Consider the following 24081-nt stretch of genomic DNA (forward strand, 5'->3'; position numbering starts at 1 on the left):
TAAGACACTCAAAGAATCCCAGCTTACCACCATGAGGCATGTGTGTTAACACCTTTTAATGTCTCATTTTTTTCTTTTCACAAGATTTGTAACAAAAATACATGGAATTTAATACAAGTCACAGTATACTGGGCAATTAACAGAATCTAAACAAGACACGTCTATGAAGTGTAATCCTTCTTTTAGGGAAAGCACATTCCATTCCACTAAGACAGAATGACAACATGATTAGGCACGATCATCTCACACTGCCTACTGTTCTAATCTCAGAGACTGGCAGACTTGGGGGGGATTAAAAAAATAAATAAATAAAAGTGAACACAGTCAGGCACCCTCCCCTTTCCTTTTGCCCACCGCCTTCGTGGGTAGACGGGATGAGGACGTGAGGCAGAGCGTGTGGACAGGGGCAGGTGTTCTGCCGACGGAGCGCCAGGCAGATGCTTGGGGTCCCTGAGGCGGCCCAGAAATGTTCTTTGAAGCAACCACTCAGTGCTACAGGTCAATACAGGTCGAGGGAAGGGAAGGAAAAAGGAGCGACAAGAACTGCTGGCAAGGCCCGATGTCCCGGCACAGGCTCCAGCCCACCGTGGGGCGAGAAGAGCTGGCCTAAGGACACACATCTATCCGCAGGGCAGGGGTCAATGTCTTGGAATGCCAGCAGAGCACGCCTGCCAGCTCCCCGGGTATAGCTGTTCACTCAACAGAGTCAAAATGACTTGGCTCTTAAATGAAAATCCTTCACATCCACCTGTGTTCAAAAACAAAAATAACTTACAATATTAACAGCTTCCTTTAAAAAGCAATTACCTCACAAGATTTAAATGTGTGGAAAGGCTTTCTTTCCTCTGAATGTAGATTTTAGGAAGGAATAGATATACACACACTCAAAATAAAGCCTTGATTCTCTGGGTGTTTTTAGCTTAAAGCTAAATCCACTAAACAAAAACAAAGAGTTTTAAGCAAGTGAAGCATTTTCCACTGTAAACGACCTCAGCTCACTTAGACCAACACAGTCAATTAAGCCAAATAAGATGCTTGCTGCTTCCCCCTCCTAGGGTGCTCTGCCTCTACGACACGCGATGGTGGGGACTGTGCTTTGCTGCCAGGTCCCGCGCCAGTGGAGTATTATTCCAACAGGTCGGCTGAGCAGCAATTCCCCTTCCTAAACAGAACTTAAAATAATAATGGTGAGTGACGTAGGATGGGAGCAGCTTTGGCAAGACTCAATTCCGGTCTTGCTAGTTTGGGACATGGATCTTATTAAAGGAGACAATGCTAAGCAGGTCGGTAAAACACAACAGCACATTTTGGTCACAGGGTAGTTTCTCTTTCATGAACAAACTACATAGATTCCAAGTGAGCCAAGTTTTCCACGCAGCGTGACACTGCATGTGTACGCTAGTCATGGCTTGCTTCTGATCACAAATTGAAAACATTTTCATCTCTAGTATCATTAACCCTAAAGAGAAGAAAGAAGTATAATCAACGTTAGACATCTTGAGAACGAGAATAAGAAAACCCACAGAGAGAGCAAAGGTCATACAGACACAGACGCCGGCAGTTGTTCCATCACTGCCCACCGCTTGGGCTTGAGGCTGGTGACTTCATGGACGCACCCTCGGATGCACTGCCGGGTGTCAGGGTCGAGTCGTGCTGGTCGCCCCAGTGTGATGCTGCGTGCCTTCCACTCACCACCCTCCCATGATCCAAGGAGGCCTTGGGCAGTTGGGAGCACAGCACCTCTAACAGCTGCCGAGAGCCCAAGAGCCTTCCTGAGGAGTCCGCTTTGGATGTGGATAAGGGAGCAAGTCAGTGGTCTATAGTCCTGGCAACAGCATCTACACTGGGAGCTTAACCTCAGCAACCAGCCTGGAGGATGTCGCCCCCAGAGCGCTTGGTCACCGACAGCGTGGTGAATACCTGCAGCAGGGGGAAAAAAAAAGCACACTTTCAGATCCCAGAGCAAGTGAGTTAAAATACATCATAGGCATTAAAAATGACTTAGGAGCCGGGCATGGTGGCGCACGCTTGTAATCCCAGCATTCGGGAGGCTGAGACTGGAGGATCGCGGTTCGCGGACAGCCTCAGCTACTTCACGACGCCCTCTGCAACTTAGTGAGACCCTGTTTCCAAATAAAGAATAAAAACGAGGGCAGGGGGTGGAGTTCGGAGGCCAAATGCCCCTGGGTTCCATCCCCAGACCCGGGAAAAAAAAAAAAAGACTTAGGTAGCCAGGCGTGGTGGCTCCACTGTAACCCCAGCATTTGGGAGGCTAAGACAGAGGATCCAGTTCATGGACAGCCTCGGCTACTTAGGAAACAGCCCCAGCTACTTAGTGAGGCCCTAAAATGCAGTGAGACCCTTTTACAAAATAAAAAATAGTACTAATGGTATAGCTCAGAAGTAGAATGCCCCTGGGTTCCATCCCCAGTACCAGGGGAAAAAAAAAAAAAAAAAAAAGACGTAGGTTACTTAGGTTGACTACTTACAAAAAAGAATTTTGGTACCAAGAAGGGATTAAAGCAAACTAGTTCAACTATTTCACTGGCTGCTTGTCAACTCTAAAACTCATCAATGAAATCCTGGGATATATACAAATGCATCAGGTATACCATCTCTAACACCCATGAGCTCAGCCTGCTGGAGGGGCTTTATGAACATGTTAGAGCCCAGGAGGGACCCTCCCTGATGACCTTTGTCCTCTTCCCTGCCTCCCTCCAATCTACTTATCATTTCTGTGCATTTCTTTTGTAGTTTTTTTCTTCTTTTTTTAACTTACACAGGCATGGGCAAGATGGTGTGTGCATGATTCTGCTGCCTGCTTCCTTGGCTCTATACTGTAACTGTTGCAATTCACCCACACCACATATAAGGCTTCTATGAGTCACTGAATTTAAGTTCTATTCAATTACTGTACTGCAGATTTCAATTAGACAGTGAAGGTTTCCCAAGTCACTTTTCCAAGCTCCTCCTGCTGGGACCTCCCAGTGTCTCTTTGCACACAGAGCTAGAGGCACAGACACAGGCTTGAGAGGTAGGTGACTTCCACTTGGCTGGACTTCTGCTCGACCTCTGAGCTGTACGCCAAGCCCTATTTTATTGTTTTAAGTTTGGAACAGGGTTTCCCTAAGTTTTCATGTGCTGCCTTGAGCCTGTGAATCTCCTTTCTCAACTTCCCAAGTAATCTCATCAGTGGCAAAATTTCCATTTTTAATGCTCACAAAAGGAGTGAATTTCAACACACGAAGCCCTGGTGTCCCTCAAACATATCCATATTGGTAAGATCCTACAGGGTTCATGCCCAAGCAGGCCTTCCTAAAACTCAAGTCATGGATTACTTGTGGGAGTGCCCCAGGGAAGCAGACTTAAGAGTTCATGCCCGTCTCCTTTTTGGAACACCTGGACAAACTTTTTGGCCAACTGTCCTCTTTACTAATAGATTGAAAAAGAACTGTTTTTTTTTTTTTTTTTTTTTTGGTGGTACTGGGGTTCCCTTCTACCTCTGGGCTACACTCCCAGACCTATTTTTATACTTTTTTTATTTGGAAAACAGGGTCTCTTAAGCCAGCAGGGCTGGCTTCAAACCTGCGCGATCCTCCTGTCTCTGCCTCCCAAGCACGGGGATTACAAGCGTGCGCCACCACGCCTGGCAAAACAACTGGTTTCTAATAGAAAAAAGGCAAAGAGAAAATTACGGCCATTTTGACGTATACAGGTCAAACCAACTGGAAGTGGCATCAAAACCACTTTTGAATAAAAGGAGAAGCCGGGCGTGGTGGAGCACGCTGGTAATCCCAGCATCTGGGAGGCTGAGACAGGAGGATCTGTGTTTATGGGCAGCCTCAGCTACTCCATGACGCCCTTTGCAACTCAGTGAGACTGTGTTTCAGGGGAAAAAAAAAAAAAAAAGCCTGGCGTGGTGGCATATGTTTGTAATCCCTGGGCTTGGGAGGCTGAGACAGGAGGATCACACACAGGTTTGAAGCCAGCCTCAGCTACTTAGTGAGACCCTGTTTCCAAATAAAATATGAAATAGTTCTGGGAGTATAGTCCAGAGGTAGAGGTTCCACCTCCAGTACCACCAAAAATAAAAAATAAAAATAAGCCGGGCATGGTGGCACACGCTTGTAATCCCAGCATTCAGGAGGCTGAGACCAGAGGATTGCAGTTCGTAGACAGCCTCAGCTACTTAATGAGGCCCTCTGCAACTCAGTGAGACCCAGTTTCAAAATAAAGAATTAAAAAAAAAAAAAAAAAAAAAAAAAAAAAAAAAAGGGGGCAGGGGCTGTAGCTCAAGAGGTCGAATGTCCTTGGGTTCCATCCCCAGACCCACAAAAATAAAATAAAATAAATAAATAAATAAATAAACAAATGGCAAAAATGTCTGGGTATAAAGGAGGAGAAACAATACTGGGAAGTCAATGGTCCATTTTAGCCTTAGAGCAGAGATAAGGTCATTTTTTCCTTCCTATATATCAATATACCACAAGCACTATAAAAAATTCAAACCTAAATACTTATGCTCAATATCTTAAAATATGAACCCATTAGGAATTATGGACGATTTGCATCCCAAAATAATAAACAGTAAGTTCGTCCTTGTTTGCAAGCGTATGTAAAAATCCTTGAGATAGCTCTTTTGCACTTACTGTAGAAAAAACATATTCACACTGCATTTTGCAGCGTTCTCATTTAGGACTCTTGCATTCGGTGTGGATGGTGCTGTAAACTAGTGGTACTGAAAAGCAATAGCATTTCCTTGTTAAGGAACGCGCGTCTATGGATGAGGACAGGGAGACAATATGTGATGATGAAAATTGCTGTCTTAGCAGGAGGACAGTATTATGTGCAATTTAAAACACCAACAAACAGGCTTTCTTCTCAATTTTTACAATGGGAGGAAAATAAAAACAAGTGAATACAAATTCCTCTTTGCTTATACAAACCCTAGGCTTTTGAATTTGCAAGCACAATTTAGAAATAGATTTAGAGACAGAACTAAACCCATCAAGATATGGGAGCAGATAACAAAGAAGCTGTATTTACATTTCTTACACTGATGATTAAAGAGATGGGGGAAGGCAGGCTGTCATTGTTGATGAGCTGAAATAAACAGAAAGCCTGGCGTGGTGGCACACCCTTGTAATCCCAGCATTCGGGAGGCTGAGACAGGAGGATTGTGGTTCATGGACAGCCTCAGCTACTTAGTGAGGCCCTTTGCAACTCAGTGAGACCCTGTTTCAAAATAAAGAATAAAAAAATAGGGTTGGGGGTTTAACTCAGAGGTAGAATGCCCTGGGTTCCATCCCAGGTACTGCAAAAATAAGTAAATAAATAAATAAAAAGATAGATGTGGTCAATTTTTACCAAGAATCCTTTCATACATGGCTGCTCTAGCATTTTAGTAAAAATATGTATTGTTTTTAAAAGTGAACATGGAGAGGCAGCCTCCTGAAAACACAGGACACTACAAAGGTCAAGTGCTATTACCTCACACACTCCCAATCCAGCCCCCCAAGGCTTCTGGCCTCAGAACCCCTCCATTGGGATTATGTTAATTTTTGAAGCAAAAGGCCAAAATTTTTCTTTTGCAGGACTGGGGATGGAACTCAGGGGCATTTCACTTCTGAGCTACACCCCCTGCCCTATTACTTTTATTCTTTATTTTGAACAGGGTCTCACTAAATTGCAGAGGGGCTCACTAATCAGCCTCCTGAATAGATATTACAAAAGCATGTGCCACCACGCCTGCCTAAGGCCAAAACTTTAGAAGACTGGTACTGAGATTCTTTTGAAGACATGTCAAAGGAGTCTTTCTTCTCTCTCTTTTCTTTTCCTTTTGCAGTACTGGGGATGAAATCCAGGGGCATTCTACCTCTGAGCTACATCCCAGCCCTATTTTTTATTTTTTATCTTCAAATAGGGTCTCACTACCGGGCTTGGGAGGCGGAGACAGGAGGATCGCGCAGGTTCAAAGCCAGCCACGCTGGCTTAAGAGACCCTGTTTCCAAATTTAAAAAAATTAAAAAAAAAAAATAGGTCTGGGAGTGTAGCCCGGAGGTAGAAGGGCTTCCAGAAACCCCAGTACCACCACCAAATAGGGTCTCACTGAGTTGCAGAGGGCCCCCGTACTTCAGGAGGAGCAGCAGAGGCACAGCATCATCCGTGCAGCAGCGTCTCAGGAGCCAGGCTGCCTGGGTCACGATCCAGCTCTCCACCCCAGGCTGGGTTGCCATGGCATGGCCCTCAACCTCTGTCCTGTTTCCTCATCTGTCAGGTGGAGATGCCACCCAACTTCCTCACATAAGGATGAAGGAAGAGCACACACGTGCCTGGCGCATAGCACACCCTCATGACCAACATCCCGCCTGCCACTGCTACTTCCCTGGACCACTTCTTCCTACTTCAAGCCAAAAAGCTGAGCCATCCTCAATTCTTCCCTCTTCCCATTTCCAGTCAGCTGCCAGTACCATCCATCCCTGCCACACACATCAATGTCTATTTCCACTGCCACGGCCCAGTCTAGCCACCACCACAGTCTCCTCCCTCATCTATCTTGACAGCCATATGCCTGGATTTGCTGCTGCGCCTGCTCTTCTGGTCCATTTTCCATAGGGCAACTGGAAGGGCCTGGAGATACTCTGGTTGGTTTAGATCAACATGCTGGGAAGCTCTGCATCGCTCCCCGTTTCCCTTGCCTGGCACATCTCTTCTACTTGCCCAGTAAGTTTAAGTGTCTTCCTGAGTTTTGTGAAACATTCTAACAATTTTTCAAGCCTGAGGACAGGCTCTCAGGAAGCCCTGGACTGATTGGGAAGCCCAGACTTAGGCTGGCATCTGAAGCTGGGGTGGTCTTGTGCTCCTGGGAGATTACCTAACTCCAGGTAGTTAGTGTCAAAACTCAATTGCACTGTAAGTATTAGGCTGACACCTGAAAAAATACAGAAGTGGTTGCTGTGTAAGGAAAATTTGTTAGAAGTGTTCTGTGGGTAAAAAATAGGTTATGTGAACAAAAACCACAGAGGCCCCACTCGGGCGCCCCAGCACTCTTATTCACTCGGATCCTGGACTCCTCGCCCTGAACCATGTCACAGCCCCAGCTGCCTCCCATGGCTGACATGGTGCTCTGCACGTGACTTCACCACAAAGGCGCACAGAGTGTGACGGCACCCAGGTCTCTATCTTATTCATCAGTCACCAACTTGGGAAAAATAAAGCCCCAGAACGCTCAGTCTTGGGCCCCACAGAGGAAGGTGCCTGCAGCAAATGTGTTGGGCACAAGCAGAGCGGCCTTGGGCTGGCCGCCGGCTCATCACTGCATCTCTGCCTGGCCGGCAGCCACCTGCCAAAGGCTGCTGTGCGTCCCGGCATGGGTAACCACGGGGGCAGAAGCAGAGGTCAGCATGTGGCAGTCCTTTCACCAGCCAGAGAGCTGAATTCAGACCAAAAAACCAGATACTCTTATATGCAAACTGGGAAATCTCTTCATCCAGGGATGACTGTTGCGGCTGATAAGGAAAATCTACATTTTCTCACTGTTGTGATTTAAACTGTATCCCTCCCCCCACAAGATATGATCAAGTCCCAAACCCCTATAACCTATGATCATGATCTTAATTGAAAGAGTCTTTGTAGATACAATGAAGTTACAATGAGGCCATGTTGGACAATAGTGGGCCCTAATTCAATGACTGGTGTCGTGTTTGTACACACAGTGTACAGCCTGGAAAGCACTGGCTGCGGTTCACAAATAATAGCTGAAATTTTGGCTTCACAGCTCAGCCCCCACTTCCCGACCAAGCTCTCCAATGTAAATACGTTTTTGGTTTCCCATCCTCTGCAGTACGAAGTATGATGATGTCCAATCTCGGGACGATCACGGACAGTGAAGAAGCTCTGACACCCAGAGTCGACACTGGTCAACTTCCAGTTTCACACTCCTGCTTGATTATTATTCTCTTCTTCTCCTTCTTTTTCATTACGAGATACCAGGGGTGTTCTACCTCTGAGCTAGACCCCCAACCCTATATAATTCTTTTTATTTTGAAACAGGACCTCATCAAATTGCTGAGGCTAGTTTTGAACCTGCAACCTGCCTGTCAGCCTCTCCCAAGTGCTAGAGTACAGGTGTGTGCCACAGTGCCCCACTTTGCTGATTTTTTATAACCTCTCTCTCTCTCTCTCTCTCTCTCTCTCTCTCTCTCTCTCTCACTCTCTCTTTCTCTCTCTCTCTCTCTGAGAAACTGGGGATTGAACCCAGGGGGATTCTACCTTTGAGCTATATACCAGCTTATTTTTTATTCTTTATTTTGAAACAGAGTCTCACTAAGTTGCGGAGGGCCTCACTAAGTAGCTGAGGCTGGCCTTCCACCTGCGACCCTCCTGTCTCAGCCTCCCAAGTACTGGGATTACAAGTGTTCGCCATCACGCCCAGCTTCCAACCTCATTCTTTAATAACAAAATTAAAGAGGCTGACAACATCAGCCTTCAAGTAGCTCTGGGCAACAAAGAACTCTTTCAGGGTTTGAATGGCATTAACTGATTGTCTTAAGAATAATTCAGGAGCTATAAAAGATTAAACACATATTTCTACAAGTTACTCTCATTATTTTTACTATTTTATACCATGACAGAAGTCTGCATTTTGGCAATAAATATTTGAAAAACGAAAACTCATTTTGAGAGACCAGGTTTTCTTTTTTAAACATTTTCAATCGTTATCAAAAGGTCGCATATATACAGAAGTGGCTCAGCTCAGTCAGAGTACAAACCCTACTGCCGAGTCCCAGGCTTGGCCTTCTGAGCCGGCGCAGGTGTGCGCGTTCGAGTGGGACGGGGAGCCCGGCGACTCACCTCTGCACAGACGGGGTGGATTCCGATCGTGCTGTCTAGCTGCCTTTTGGTCAGTCCACATTTGAGTGCAGCTGCAAAGCCCTGTGTAACTTCTCCAGCATTTGGACCCAGTACGTGAAAGCCCACAACACGTTCCTGAGACAAAAAATAGATCAAGTAAGCTGGTTTTTCTCCTTTTCTTATGCAGTCATGAGTACTTTCCCGGTCTGTTCTAAGAATCTCAGAAATAGCCACAGATTGATATTGATACTGGGCAAAAAGTTATTTAGGCCAAGGACTCCCTTAACATGAGACTATACAGGGAGCATGACAGTCACATCAAGTAAGAAGGAAAAGTAGCTATGAGTGGCAGATAAACAAAAGAGCCCCTAACACCAGACACTCCAGCAAGCATGACAGAGGGCAGCGGTGTCCTCGTGGCCTCTAACTGGTTGCCCACTACCTAAACCACCTGTAGAAACTCTGAGACTTAAAAGCAGTCCTTCAAATCCAAAAACCACTTAACTAAAGTTTGGGAAGTAGCAAGAGCAATTAGACCCTTCCAATTATTAATATATATTATTATTCCATTTATTATTATATATTTTTGCAATACAAGAGATTGAACCTAGGGGCATTCTACCTTCAAGCTACACACGGAGCCCTATTTTTTATTTTTTATTTTGAAATAGGGTCTCACTAAGTGGAGGAGGGCCTAAGTAGCTGAGTCTGGCTACAAACCTGTCATCCTCCTGTCTCAGCCTCCCAAGTACTGGGATTAAAAGTATGCTCTACCACAGCTGGCTTCAGTATGAAAAATTTTGAAAGCAAAAGGAAAATGCCTGGCAACTCTTAAAATATCTTCTTGAGAATTATTTTGGATAAATTCTAAATTCTCAATTCAGGTTACCTCTGCCAGTAGCAAGGTTAGTCCAAAGTTTTAGAAGCATGATTTTCTACCAGATTACTCTGGTAAAAAAAAAAAAGTCAAGCCGGGCGTGGTGGTGCATGCTTGTAATCCCAGCATTTGGGAGGCTGAGACTGGAGGATCGCGGTTCGTGGATAGCCTCAAGCTACTTAGTGAGGCCCTCTGCAACTCAGTGAGACCCGGTTTCAAAATAAGGAATAAAAAATAGGGCAAGGGGTGTAGCTTGGAGGTCGAATGCCCCTGGTTCCATCCCCAAACCCGTAAAAAAAAAAAAAAAAAAAAAAAAAAAAGTCACCCTGATAAAAGGGCTTGCAAGACAAGTACATATCTCCTTTACTATCTTTGTTTATGAAAATACTATGATTTCAATAGATTTAGGACAAAGATTCATTAAAGTGAAATTCTGTTGTATTATAAAAGCAATGCTATTTGAATAAATAATAGAACAGTCAAAATCAGCACAAAATAGTCAGCCGTAGTTAAAATACACTAGCTTGGCATGAATGAAACTTCTGCGATTTCAAAGACTCTTCCATTCCACAGGGGTCAACTTAATTAAAGGCAACTTAATTAAAGGCAACTTCCTGATAACTGCTTTTCTGCATCTGGAGTTTCCTTCTGCTGAAAAAGGAAACTGAGAAACCCTGGCGGCCTGGGCTGGAGGCCAAGGAACTGAATCTTAACCTAACTAAATCTATATATGTCTACTTCCCATCTCTTATACCACTGTATCCCTTTTGCTTGGAAAAGATGTTCATGCCCCTGAACCCTCCAAAGATGCAGATTTGAGACCAAAAGGGTTTCCTCTAATTTTCCTCAAGGCTAGCTTTGGATAAGCCATTTTCCTTCACCAACCTCTGTTGTCTGAATTTTAGTGAAGTCAAGTGGTGACACCTTTGATTCTCAGTAACAGAAATAAGCTACATTTTAAGAGCCCAAATTACTGGAAAGCATTAAGAATTGTACTTACATTGTCTTTAAGATTACAGATTACTTTTGCATAACATTTGTTGTTATCTCTTGATGGGACTGTCCATTCCAATGGCCAGAAGAAACTATGGTAAACCTAAGAAGATAAAAGTACAACTTAGATTTATTATCTTAAGTAGCAATGTTGTTAGACATTAGATATGGTGAATGACAGTGAAGGATATCTAATAATTAGACTTTCATTAAACAATACAGTTCATGGAGTACATAAGGCCTGGTGGAGAGACGGAGACTCTGGCGGTCAGGCACATTTCGCTATAAGCTCTTCTCATAATCACACCTCACCTCAAGAGAAGCCTCATGTAACAGAAACAACTTGAAAACCCAGTGCCATCTTGTTACCTTATAGGAATGACAACTTGAGGCAAGAAACAATAATGTACCAGGAACAAGTTACAGCAATTATCTGTATCCCTTGCTTCATGGTTCAAAAGACAAGAGCAGAGAGGGGAGGGAGAGAGCTGAGACAGACATCCCCACTAATTAATTCCTGGATGACTACAGATTTTCTCCTCCAACTGTTAGTGCCTTAATTCAAAATGTGCATAATCTGCTTTTTTTTATTTTAAAGCACATTGATTATGAGGACATGGTATTCTACTGTGTAATGTAAATCTTTTTTTTTTTTAAATGGCGGTAACAAAACTGACTATATATATCATGATATCAGAATGATTATGTAAAAAATATTAAAGAAGTTACCCCTAATTTATAATAAGTGCTGTGTTACAGATGTAATTCATGAGTATTGTGTCCTATTTCAATTTTTCAAAATTTCTTCAACTCAAATCCATTCCTTTTGTAATAAAAATAGCAAAATTAAAACTAAAAAAGATGCTCAAATTTATTTTTAATTGTAAAAACAATTAGCAACCAAAACAATGGCTCAACATCCCTAAAAAGAACTACTACACATTTTAAAAATGTTATTTTTAGATTGAAAACCAAGGGAAAATGCCCAGGACATATATTAATGTAGAAAACTGTAGGCTAACTACACTTCAATACCTACACAAAATACACACACACACACACACACACACCACAACGTAAAAATACAAATGGGTTAAACATCCCTGAATTCAAAGTCTGAAATACAAAATGCTCAAAAATCTTTTGACGAGTGCCAAAATGATGCCCCCAAGTGGAATATCCTACAATTAACCTCATGTAACAGTCACAGTCAAAATGTAGGTACATTAAAAATATCGTATAAAATGACCTTTTATTTAAAGCTTGGTGGTGCACACTTGTAATCCCAGCATTCAGGAGGCTGAGACAGGAGGATTGCAGTTCACGGACAGCCTCAGCTACTTAATGAGGCCCTCTGAAACTCAGTAAGACCCTGCTTCAAAATAGAGAAAACAGGCCAGGTACTGTGGCGCACGCTTGTAATCCCTGCGCTTGGGAAGCAGAGACAGGAGGATCACAGCCAGCCTGGGTGGCTTAAGAGACCCTGTTTCCAAATAAAAATATAAAATAGGTCTGGGAGTGTAGCCCGGAGGCAGAAGGGCTTCCAGGAACTCCAGTACCACCAGAAAAAAAGAGAGAGAGAGAGAAAACAATAGGGTTGAGGGCACCGGGCGTGGTGGCGCATGCTTGTAATCCCCGCGCTTGGGAGGCGGAGACAGAAGGATCGCGCAGGTTCGAAGCCAGCCCAGCTGGCTTAAGAGACCCTGTTTCCAAATAAAAATATAAAATGGGTCTGGGAGTGTAGGTCGGAGGTAGAAGGGCTTCCAGGAACCCCAGATACCACCAAAAAAAAAAAAAAAAAAGGGTTGGGGTGTGGCTCAGAGGTAACATGCCCCTGGGTTTCATCCCTAGTACTGGAAAAACAAAACAAAACAAAAACACCTTCCGACTATGTGCTTGTACAAGGTGTATGTGAAACATAAATGAAGCTCATGTTTTTTGGGTCCAATCTCAACATTTCATTTTATACCACACACATATAAAATAGATAGCCAAAAAAAGAAAAGGAAAAAATCCAAATCTGGAAATAGGTAAGAGAGATTCGACCTGTTTAATTACTTAGAGAAAAAGAGTCTAGAAGGAAATATACAAAAACATTAACTAATAAATTAAAATTTCTTTTTGATGGTTTACTAATTTTTTAAACTCTCTAATAATAAAGATATAGTCTTTTTTTAAAGGGGGTCCTATTTTTGGGAACCGGGGATGGCACCCAGAGCACCACACCTGCAAAGCAGGTACTTTGCCCCCGAGCTACATCCCGGCCCAATATTTAGTGTTTTTTGTTTTTTTTATGGGGGGGGGGGCAATACTGGGGATGGAATCCAGGAGCATTCTACCTCCAAGCTACACACCCAGCCTGATTTTTTTATTCTTTATTTTGAAACAGTGTTTCACTGAGTTGCAAAGGGCTAAGTATAGCTGAGGCTGGCCACAAACTGCAATCCTACCTTCTCAGTCTCCAGAATGCTGGGATTACCACACTGGACTTAAAATACAAGGTTTTTTTTTTTTTTTTTCTTTTTGGTGGTACTAGAGTTCCTGGAAGCCCTTCTACCTCTAGGCTACACTCCCAGAACTATTTTATACATTTTTATTTGGAAACAGGGTCTCTTAAGCCAGCGCGGCTGGCTTCGAACCTGCACGATCCTCCTGTCTCTGCCTCCCAAGCACAGGGAATACAAGCATGTGCCACCATGCCCAGCAAAATACAATATTTTTAAAATCAGAAAAACTGTTAATAATGTATTCATAATAAGCCCGGCATGGTGGCACATGCTTGTAATCCCAGCATTTGGGAGGCTAAGACCAGAGGATCGCGGTTTGCGGATAGCTCAGCTCTGTAATTCAGTGAGACCCAGTTTTAAAATAAAGAATAAAAAATTGGGCAGTGGGTGTAGCTCAGAGGTCAAATGTCCCTGGGGTTTCATCCCCAGACCCGCAAAAAAACAAAAACACTAGTGTTCCTAACAGACCAAGATATTACATGAGATGTTTAAAATCGCCTTTATACCATAAAATTGACTTTTATCCACAAACCTATTCTCACTTTGCTGTATTTCTCATATCTCCACAATATTGTTTTAATAGTCAAAACAATAAGTGTAGTTTAAAAGCAGAAGAAACGATTGGGTCAGTGCAGAACTAGAAAATGAAAGGCAAATCAGATAAAAGTATCAATACTAAATTTCCTAAAAATGTTAACTATATTGAAGTTATGTAAAGAAATGCCCTAATTCATAGTAAATATACTAAAACATAAAGAGGTAATAGGTGGCATTCAATTTAATCTCAAATGGTTAAGAGGAAAAAATACACATACACACAGACACATAAAGAGAAAATGAAAAGTAGGTAAAATAAATGGACCAAGTGTAGTAGTGTAGTAGTGACTCTGGATAAGAGCTATAAGAAAGCTCTTTAAACTATTAACTTTCTTGTACACTTGAGATTACTTTAAACTTTTGGTGAACCTAAGAAAATAGCAAAAAGAGAATTTACTTCAATGTTTTCTTCTCCAAACTTCTCCACAGCTTTCTCTTCAGAAAGGCCACAAGCACCATATTCCAAAGGCGTAAATACGGTCGTTGGGACATTTTCATAGTCACACTGTTTCAAAATGGACAAAAAAAATTATGGTAGGTAAAATGCAACTTACCAAAAAGAGGTTGTACTTCAACAACCACACTCTGTGCCCTTAATAAAACAGCAAAAACAACACAGATGTGCCCAACACTGACAATCTCAAAATTAGCACGATTCTTTGAAACATCAGTTAGGTCATACACACTACAGGATTTCATACCTTTGGATCAAGCATCTAACCTGCCTCACTAAATAGCTGAGGCTGGATCCGAGAACCTGGACCCTCCCGTCTCAGCCTCCCAAGTACTGGGATTCCAAGCGTGCGCCACCACGATTATATTTACTGTTTTGATAGTGTTTACCAAACTTACTTAGGTGAAACCCTTTCCATGTTCATCCTTTGGTTATTGCTAGTATAGAAAAATATTTTTCGCTTCAGGAACCACAAAATATAAAATTAAGAACTGATGTGCCGGGCGTGGTGGCGCACGCTTGAAATCCCCACGCTTGGGAGGCAGAGACAGGAGGATCGCGCAGGTTCGAAGCCAGCCGCGCGCGCTGGCTTAGGAGACCCTGTTTCCAAAACGAAAATGTAAAAATAGGTCTGGGAGTGTAGCCCAGAGGTAGAAGGGCTTCCAGGAACCCCAGTACCACCAAAAAAAAAAAAAAAAAAAAGAACTGAATACAACTGAATGAACTCAACCTGTCCTCTCAGATGTCCTTACTTGATGGGCATGGTGGTGCAGGTTTGCAATCCCAGTACTTGGGAGGCTGAGACAAGAGGATCACCAGTTTATGGTCAGCTCCAGCTAATTAGTGAGGCCCTCTGCAATTTAATGAGATCCTGTTTAAAAAATAAAGAATAAAAAAGACACGATGAGTGTGGCTTCTCAGAGGTAGAATGCCCCTGGGTTCAATCCCTAGTACTGCAAAAATTAATAAATAAAAAGCCCTTTCTTGCTGTACTGAATATCAACTGTAACAATGAACGTAAGAATGTAAGATTCCAAGAGTAGTCTCCTTAAATTTATTCCAAATAGAAACATTAACCAACTAGGACTTCTGGACACTCTCACATCCAAACCCCTTTCCACTCCTACTCTGTTCATTTTAAATTTTTTGGTGGTACTGGGGGTGGAACCCAGAGGCTTTCTACCTCCGGGCTATACTCCCAGACCCTTTTTTTTTTTTTTTTTTTGGAAACAGGGTCTCACTAGGTTGCTGAGAGCCTCACTAAGTAGCTGAGGCTGGCTTCGAACATGTGCGATCCTCCTGTCTCAGCCTCCCAAGCGCGGGGATTACAAGCATGCGCCACCACGCCCGGCTTGTTCATTTTAAATTTTAAGATTTTATTATGACATAAACCAAAATAGCTTCAGGTCACAAATAAATTTTGCTAGCATCATTCTGTGACATTTACATTATTGTAACCAACCAAAAGCAAACCATGATTGTTTATACTCAAGAAAATTGTGCCGTAACTAAATCTTTCACAATTAGTCTTTATAGAACTTTTTTTTTTTTTTTTCAAAACGGGATTGAACCCAGGGACATTTGACCTCTGAGCTACATCCTCAGCCCTACTTTCATTCTTTATTTTGAAACAGGGTCTCACTAAGTTGCTGAGGCCGGCTATGAACCTATGATCCTCCTGTCTCAGTCTCCAAAGTACTGGGATTACAAGTGTGCACCATCACACCTGTCTTCCAGAACTCTTTTAAAAATAATTAGGGAGTATTATTTTTTTCTGGCCACTTTGTCCTTTCTTACATAATGAAGAGTTTCAATTTCCTACAGTCTTTTAAAAAAAGTTACTTTAAATCATTGACATTAGAATAACAAACTCAACATTTTAAGAACAAAAGACATTTTTTTTATCGACAGGGGAATAAAGCCTGAATCATGGTTTAAGCCATTCTAAAATTGAAACCTTTGCCTAAATCCCCATATCCTTTTATAGCCTTAGATAGGTGCCCAAAAGAACTTTAAAAATTATACTTACAGTGGTAATAATAAAAATGATGGAAAATGCTATACTATTGCTAATTATATAGAACATGATAAACTTTTTATTGTTAGTGTGATTCTAAGAGTGGCAATTTTCATAACAATGCTACAAATGTACAATAATCTTAATGTATTATCTGGAATACAGCTAATAAAGCACAAATAGGTCTGAATTATTTAAACCTTGGAAACTTCCCACCTGCCCCTCACTGGCAGTATTACTAAAAGTGTATCTCAGTGGCGACAGCCACAGCGCCCACCTTGACAGTGGAGCCAGCATAAAGCCTCTGAGCCAGCAACCTGCCTGCCTGGATGGCTACCGGGGTGAGCTCCAGCTTCCCCTCCAGGATGTCCCCAATGGCATAGATATAAGGCACGTTGGTCTGCTCTTCATCTGTCACAGGTATTTTTCCAGTCCTGTAAATTCATTCAGTTAAAAAACAGCACCAATTACCACTATTAACTAAATAGAACTAAACCCCCTTCCTCCCAAAGAAAGTGCAAACTCACTCTGACGGAAAACAATATTCTAACGTATTAAACAAAACAGCTCAGAGGAACCAGAATGCTAAGTGATAATCCTGGTCATCATTTTGAAAAACCAAACAAACAGAAAATGCATATAATCCCAGGTGCTAAGGAGGCCAAGCAGAAGATTACAAGTTCAAGGCAAACCTGGGCAATTTAGCAAGACACTGTCTCAAAATAAACCAAAGACGGGCTATAGATGCCGCTCAGGAGTAGCGTGCTTGCCTACTATCTCTAAGGCCCTGGGTTCAATCCCCAGGAGCTCAAAAAAAGAACAGCAACAAAAAGTAAACAATAAAGTGGTTAAGAGCAAAAACTCTAAAATTTTAATAACCAACAAAGCAAAGCAAACACAGAAAATACTAATGTGAGTAGCACATTAAGAGTTTTCTTAGCCAAAAAGGAAATCTCCAACTATGGCTAAAAAAAAAAAAAAAAAAAAAAAAAAAGCCAAACAAACAAACAAACAAAAAAACAGTAGGTAACCGAAATAATACTATTACATAGGATTTTTTCCTTACTTTTCATTTATCTTCACTCCCACGGTTTCTAAGCCAATAGTTCTTGTACAAGCATCTCTTCCTATTGCCAGCAATACCTGAAAAATAACATATAAAAGCTCCGTATATATTATTTCATATTTTTCCAATTATTGAACTAATCTCATTTTTCCAGACCTGGAAATAAATATTTCATTAAGAAAATAACTCAGGGCTGGGCATGGTGGCGCACGCTTGCAATCCCAGCATTCGGGAGGCTGAGACTGGAGGATCGCGGTTCGTGGACAGCCTCAGCTTAGTGAGGCCCTCTGCAACTCAGTGAGACCCTGCTTCAAAATTAAGAATAAAAAAAAGAGGGCCGGAGGTGTAGCTCTGAGGAAGGATGATGCCCTTGGGTTCTACCCCGAGTACCACAGGGGAAAAAAAAAAATTCAAGAGTTTAAATAAACAAAAACCTTTGAGCATGACATAGCAGAAATAAAGGAAGTTAAACCTAGCCAAGTTTAGAGACAACAGCATATCCTATGAATTAATTCTTTTTTTTCCGCAAAACTGTGAGTTGAACCCAGGGACATTCTACCTCCGAGCTTTTTGTTCTTTCTTGTTGTTGTTGGTACTGGGGGTGGAACCCAGAGGCTTTCTACCTCCAGGCTATACTCCCAGACCTATTTTACACTTTATTTGGAAACAGGGTCTCACAAAGTTGCTGAAAGCCTCACTAAGTAGCTGAGGCTGGCTTTGAACTCGTGCGATCCTCCGGTCTCAGCCTCCCAAGCGCGGGGACTACAAGCGTGCGCCACCACACCTGGCTCTTTATTCTTTATTTTGAAGCAGGGTCTCACTAAGTTGCTGAGAGCCTAAGTAGCTGAGGCTGGCTGCAAAACTGTGTGCCACCACATCCAGCTATTATTTTTCAAATAATGGGCTGGGGAGATGAGGAGACCATAAGACAAAAGAAATTCTATTTCATTAAAAACTTTCGGTGCTTTTTTATATTTATTCAACAAACAATACAGTCATTTGACAAACAGTATTTAAAATCAACACCAACTGTAGAAAAAATCTGATGCCATTCTTGTGCCAAAAACAAATATCAGAAATAGCAGTCATCCAGGCCCACTGCTTACCGTGTTATACTCTCCTTCGATAGTTTCTTCACTATGGGTGGACTGAGCTACCACTCTGAGTCGGCCTGGTGTTCCAGCTTCAATTTGTTCAACCTAAAAAATTAAGAAAGTATTTGCCCTGATATCAACATTATAAGGGAGAATAACTGTCTTCCTTTTCTATCAGGTTAACTCAAAGTTCAAACATAAATCTGGCTTAAAAGGTCTTAGGGTCTACCTCCCATGTCTTAATATCATCAGGATGCTACATGATTCTCTTATTTATCCCCTTCTCACTGGTTAATGTTGCTTACTAGAGGCACATGTTTTCAAATAGTTTTTAGACAAGAAGATTCAGAGAGAACAGTGAGGAAGCACAAGCCGTAGGACCAAACCAGTCACTAACTGTTGTCCCAGGTTCCTTACTACTTAGCACCTGACCCACTGCTCTCCAAATTCAGAGATTGCCTTTTGACCCCGATCATCAGCATGTATTGATAGCATATGGAAGGTCAATGATAGGTGGAAAGCACTAAAAACATAATGAAGGTGTATGTGCTTATCATGAGCAAAAGTTCAGTGGTTGTGAAGAATGCAGAGAACTCAGGCAGTGGTGGTACACATCTGTAATCTCAGTACTTGGGAGGCTGACACAGGAGAAGAGCAGGTTTGAGGGTAGCCTCAGAAACTTAGCAAGGCCCTACTTCAAAAAAAAATTGTTTTTTAAAGCTGGAAGTGAATCTCAGAGATAATAGAACCCCCAACCCCTCTCGATTCAATCTCTAATACCAGAAGTAAAAAAAAGGAATGCAGAGGCCAGGCATGGTGGCGCACACTTCTAATCCTGGCACTTGGGAGGTAGAGACAGGAGGATCGTGCAGGTTCGAAGCCAGTCTCACTGGCTGGCTTAAGAGACTCTGTTTCTAAATAGAAAATATAAAAAATAGGTCTAGGATTGTAGCCTGGAGGCAAAAGGATTGCCAGGAACCTCAGTACCACCAAAAAAAAAAAAAAAAGAATGAACAAGCCCTGGTATTTGGTGCTACAGTTAAGAAACTGAACATAAGCCGGGCGTGGTGGCGCACGCTTGTAATCCCCGTGCTTGGGAGGTGGAGACAGTAGATTGCACAGGTTCAAAGCCAGCACCGCTGGCTTAGGAGACCCTGTTTCCAAATTTAAAATATATATATAAAAAAATAGGTCTGGGAGTGTAGCCCGGAGGTAGAAGGGTTTCTAGGAACCCCAGTACCACTGAACATACCAACCCACTACATATAGGTGTCGATGATAAGCCATGGACTGGGTAACAATGACCTACAATCTACTTGGAAGCTTTCTCAAGTTAACCTTTGTCTCTGATTAACAGCCAATTCAGTTTCTTGTAATATTTATTGGGGAAAATCAAGAAGATCAACTTTAATTTCTCCTCTACGTATAACATATAATCAGCGTATTGAGAACGCCGTTAAAGGTCATTTTATTTTTTATATTAATAAACAGTAGGCTGGGCGTGATGGCGCACGCTTGTAATCCCCGCGCTTGGGAGGCAGAGACAGGAGGATCGTGCAGGTTCGAAGCCAGCCACGCGCGCTGGCTTAGGAGACCCTGTTTCCAAATAAAAATGTAAAAATAGGTATGGGAGTGTAGCCCGGAGGTAGAAGGGCTTCCAGGAACCCCAGTACCACCAAAAATAAAAAAAATAAAATAAAAGTAAAATAAAAAATAAACAGTAAAGATTTCCTTGTAGATTTCATTTCCTTATTTAGTTAAATCTCTTTTGAATCTACTGAGAAAAAAATCTTTGCTGTTAAAATGTCTTATGTTATTCATAGGATCTTTCTATCACCAACCCTAACCCTCTTGCCTTTTATTATGAGGACAGAATCAACAAACCTACAGACAACCCCACTTACTTTAATCGGTACAAATTGTCTTATAAATTTGACACCATGTTCTTCCATGTGTTCACCAATTTTGTTGGCCATGTCCTGGTCAAATCCTCTAAGGAGAATGGACCGTACCATAACAGTGACGTCTAAACCAATACCAGCAAGAAACCCAGCACATTCCAAAGCGACGTAGGATGCTCCAACCACCAGGGTCTTGCCCGGGCAGTAAGGTAAGGAGAAAAGATCATCACTAAAATGAAAAGGGGAAGAAATTAGTAAAGGAAAATATGTTCGTTTTTTTGTCTTGGTGGTACTGGAGATGGGACCCAGGGACTTTCCACCTCTAGGCTACACTCCCAGACCTATTTTATATTTTTTTATCTGGAAATAGGGTCTCACTAAGTTGGAGAGGAGCTCACTAAATAGCTGAGGTTGGCCAAGAATCTGCAACTCTCCTGTCTCAGCCTCCGGAGTACTAAGATTACAAGTGTGCGCCACCATGCCCAGCTCAAGAAAGCTTTAATAATATAAACACATATAATTTTATGTGAAGTTTCTATAGGTAATAACCCTTTGTAGCCACTCAGTAGTTTTGAGCTACTACCAGCTGCTCAAAACAGAAAGCCATGTAACTTCTGACACCAGTCTAATCCAGTCACACAAAATGATTTAACTATTTGGAATACCCCATTCAGTTAAAACTCAAACCTCCATCCTCATCCCTCTGCCCAGTTTCTCTTCAAGATGATAAACCTGTGTTGCTTCTCACCTGAAATATCCATTATCAAGATATGATTAACCTCAAGGCGGAGCTCTCATCAGGATAAAAGAAGCCCCAGCAAGAAGGCTACTGTCTCTGACCTAGGATACAGGACCTCAACAGACACCGACTTTGCCATTGCCTTGATCCTGACTTCCCTAATTTCCAGAATTGTCAGAAATAAATGTGTTATTTATAAGCTACACAGATTATGAAATTTTGTCATGGTAGCCCAAACAGACTAAGAGTACATTCAAGACAGCAATGACAAGAGCTACTAGCTAAACTGTTCCTGTTTGAGTCACAAAGAATAAAATCAGCCAGGGGTGGTGGCGCACGCTTGTAATCCCAGCATTCGGGAGGCTGAGACCTGGAGGATCGCGGTTCGCAGACAGCCTCAGCTACTTAGTGAGGTCCTCTGCAACTCAGTGAGACCCGGTTTCAAAATAAAGAATAAAAAATAGGGCGGGAAGTGTAGATCAGAGGTAGAATGCCCTTGGGTCCCTTCCATCCCCAGACCCGAAAATAAATAAATAAATAAATAAATAAATAAAATCATTATTACCAAACAAGGGAGCCTGAAGAAGAGTAACTTGTAAGACAATCAGAAAACTCCTGGGCAAAAAGCACCCAACAGGGCATATATGCCAACAATCTGTCTTAATTACTTCCTAATTCAAAACTCCTAAATGTCAGCAGTGTTGTCACTTGGGCAAAAGTGAACCACAGCAAAACCTCCCTTTAGGGCCTATTTTAGACAGCAGTACAGGATGCTGCAACCATCCCCAGAGGATGGTGAGCAGCACCTCATGAATCTAAAGGGACTGCCATCCTCAATCTTTTAGTGTCCACTTTGCAACTGTTAAAAGAATAACATGTCTAGTTTTGTGAAATGCAAATGTACATATATACTTAACACACTTATTTTATAAAATGTTTGTGAACACCCATCTAATTTTATGATGTACTCACATTTCACATATGCATAATTGTCCAACACAAATGTAAGTATGTTTCCATATGCAAGTTAGCAGTTAACACTGAGTGGTAGGATGACCAATGTTTTTAGTTTTAAATTTTAAAATATTCTCTTATTTAAAATTATCTTTCCTCTTTCTCTTTCTTCCAATCCTTAATGAAGGCAAAAAACTGCCTGGGGTCAAGAAACGAGCTAAGCAGGTAAAGGCAAAAGGAGAAATGCATACTATGCTTTTCTTTTCCTGCCTGCTTTTTCCTTACCTGCTGATGCAGTATTCTTTGTCACCAGGGATGCCCAAGTAACGCGGCCTCTCACCAGTGGCAATGAGAAATCGCTCTGCTGAATAAATTTTTTCTTTGCCTTTATTATTTGTTGCCTGCAAAGGAACAAATATGTCAACTGTAATAATTATCCGTTAGTCTTTTTTCTGTTTGTGGTATTGGGAATGGAGCCCAGGGGCATTCTACCTCTGAGGTACAACCCAGTCCTAATTACACTCCCAGACACCTATTTTTTATATTTTTATTTGGAAACAGGGTCTCTTAAGCCAGCACGGCTGGCTTCAAACCTGCGTGATCCTCCTGTCTCCACCTACCAAGCGTGGGGATTACAAGTGTGCACCACCACGCTCAGCTGAATTGAAAATTTTATAGTTATGAATTCTGTAGTTCACCAGTATCTCGTTTGAGTGTCATAAAAACTTGGTAATTCAGTAAGAGAAATAAAAGATGAACAGTAAAGTGACTTGCTCAGGTGTCACAATGCTAGTAAGCAGCAGAGCCAAGCCCGAAACCCAGGCAGTCTAGTAGATGAGCTTCCAATCCACCCCACCCCGAAGGAGCCACACAGGAAGGCATGAGGGTCAAGTCACCAAACTGGAGAGTCTGGGTCACAGTGGCTTTGACTTTTAATACCATATTTTAAAACATTTTTTTCTCTCCTCTTACTAACCAAAGTTTAAAAAAAAAAAATTGCAGTTTCTGGCCAGGTGTGGTGGCGCATGCTTGTAATCCCAGCATCTGGGAGGCTGAGACCAGAGGATCGCGGTTCACGGACAGTCTCAGCTGCTTAGTGAGGCCCTTTGCAAGTCAGTGAGACCCTGTTTCAAATTAAAGAATAAAAAAAGGGCTGGGGGTGCAGCTCAGAGGTAGAATGCCCCTGGGTTCCATTCCCAGACCTGCAAAAACAAAAGCAAAACAAAAAATAACAGCAACAAAAAAGAAACGGCATATTTTTACAATTACCTTAATCCTATGAGGACCAATGAACTGCCCGTAAGCATTCTCATAGACGACCTTCTTCTCCCGGAGAGCTACTCGGTAGCCCCAGTTCAGAGAGCCGATGTGATTCTGTACGGCTTCTGTCATTTTTTCCCAGTCATGTTTAACTGCATAAGAAAGTAAGACGAAACATTTAGCTCTTCAACTGCCCAAAACAGATGCTACTCACATGAAATACAAAGCACAAAGGCTCTAATCTAAAAGGTCAGGTCCTAGCCAGGCCTGGTGGCGCACGCTTGTAATCCCAGTACCTTGGAGGCTGAGACGGGAGCATCACAGATTCTCGGCCAGCCTCAGCACTTGAGTGAGGCCCGCCACAAGTGAGCGAGACCTTGTCTGAAACACTCTTCACAACCCCAGCTGTGAACAATTGCTCTTGCTTTCTATGTAAGGACAATGGGGTCCTAATGGGTACGTGTTACACTGTTCCAGCACTGTTACTTGCTTGGATTCAGGAGCCACTGACATTCTCTAGGAAGGAGACAGCAAATGGAAATGAGAAAGCTACACAAATCAAAATCTGCCTGGAAAAAAAATCTGCCTGGAACAGTCCTACTTTTTCCAACAAATTCTAGACCTTTCCAGATAAATATTTTATGTCCTTCAAAGAATTTCTAAAATGTCAAATAAGAAACCTAATGTTGTAAATGGGTGCATTAACAGCAGTCTTCCAGAAGGAGCAGGCTAAGAAGGGGACACAGAGACTAAGTAACGTGAAGGGAAG

At 42.3% G+C, this 24081-nt stretch overlaps 1 protein-coding gene across 2 annotated transcripts in view; it reads right to left on the bottom strand.

The window, feature by feature from the left end:
* Nucleotides 1-1857: 1857 nt before the first annotated feature.
* The window catches only part of TXNRD1 (thioredoxin reductase 1), a gene marked incomplete at both ends in the record, with an annotated part of 30932 nt that continues 8708 nt past the window's right edge, over nt 1858-24081 (bottom strand). For both annotated transcript variants that reach the window (XM_080705066.1, XM_080705067.1), the window contains 10 exons: nt 1858-1920; nt 8854-8988; nt 10731-10826; nt 14225-14332; nt 16576-16732; nt 17365-17441; nt 18471-18563; nt 20363-20588; nt 22338-22453; nt 23322-23464. In XM_080705066.1, the coding sequence (XP_080561192.1) occupies nt 1858-1920; nt 8854-8988; nt 10731-10826; nt 14225-14332; nt 16576-16732; nt 17365-17441; nt 18471-18563; nt 20363-20588; nt 22338-22453; nt 23322-23464 (1214 nt within the window). The remainder of the gene's footprint in view (nt 1921-8853; nt 8989-10730; nt 10827-14224; nt 14333-16575; nt 16733-17364; nt 17442-18470; nt 18564-20362; nt 20589-22337; nt 22454-23321; nt 23465-24081) is intronic.

Source organism: Muscardinus avellanarius, assembly GCF_963383645.1.
Source record: "Muscardinus avellanarius genome assembly, chromosome: 11".
Lineage (NCBI taxonomy): Eukaryota > Metazoa > Chordata > Mammalia > Rodentia > Gliridae > Muscardinus > Muscardinus avellanarius.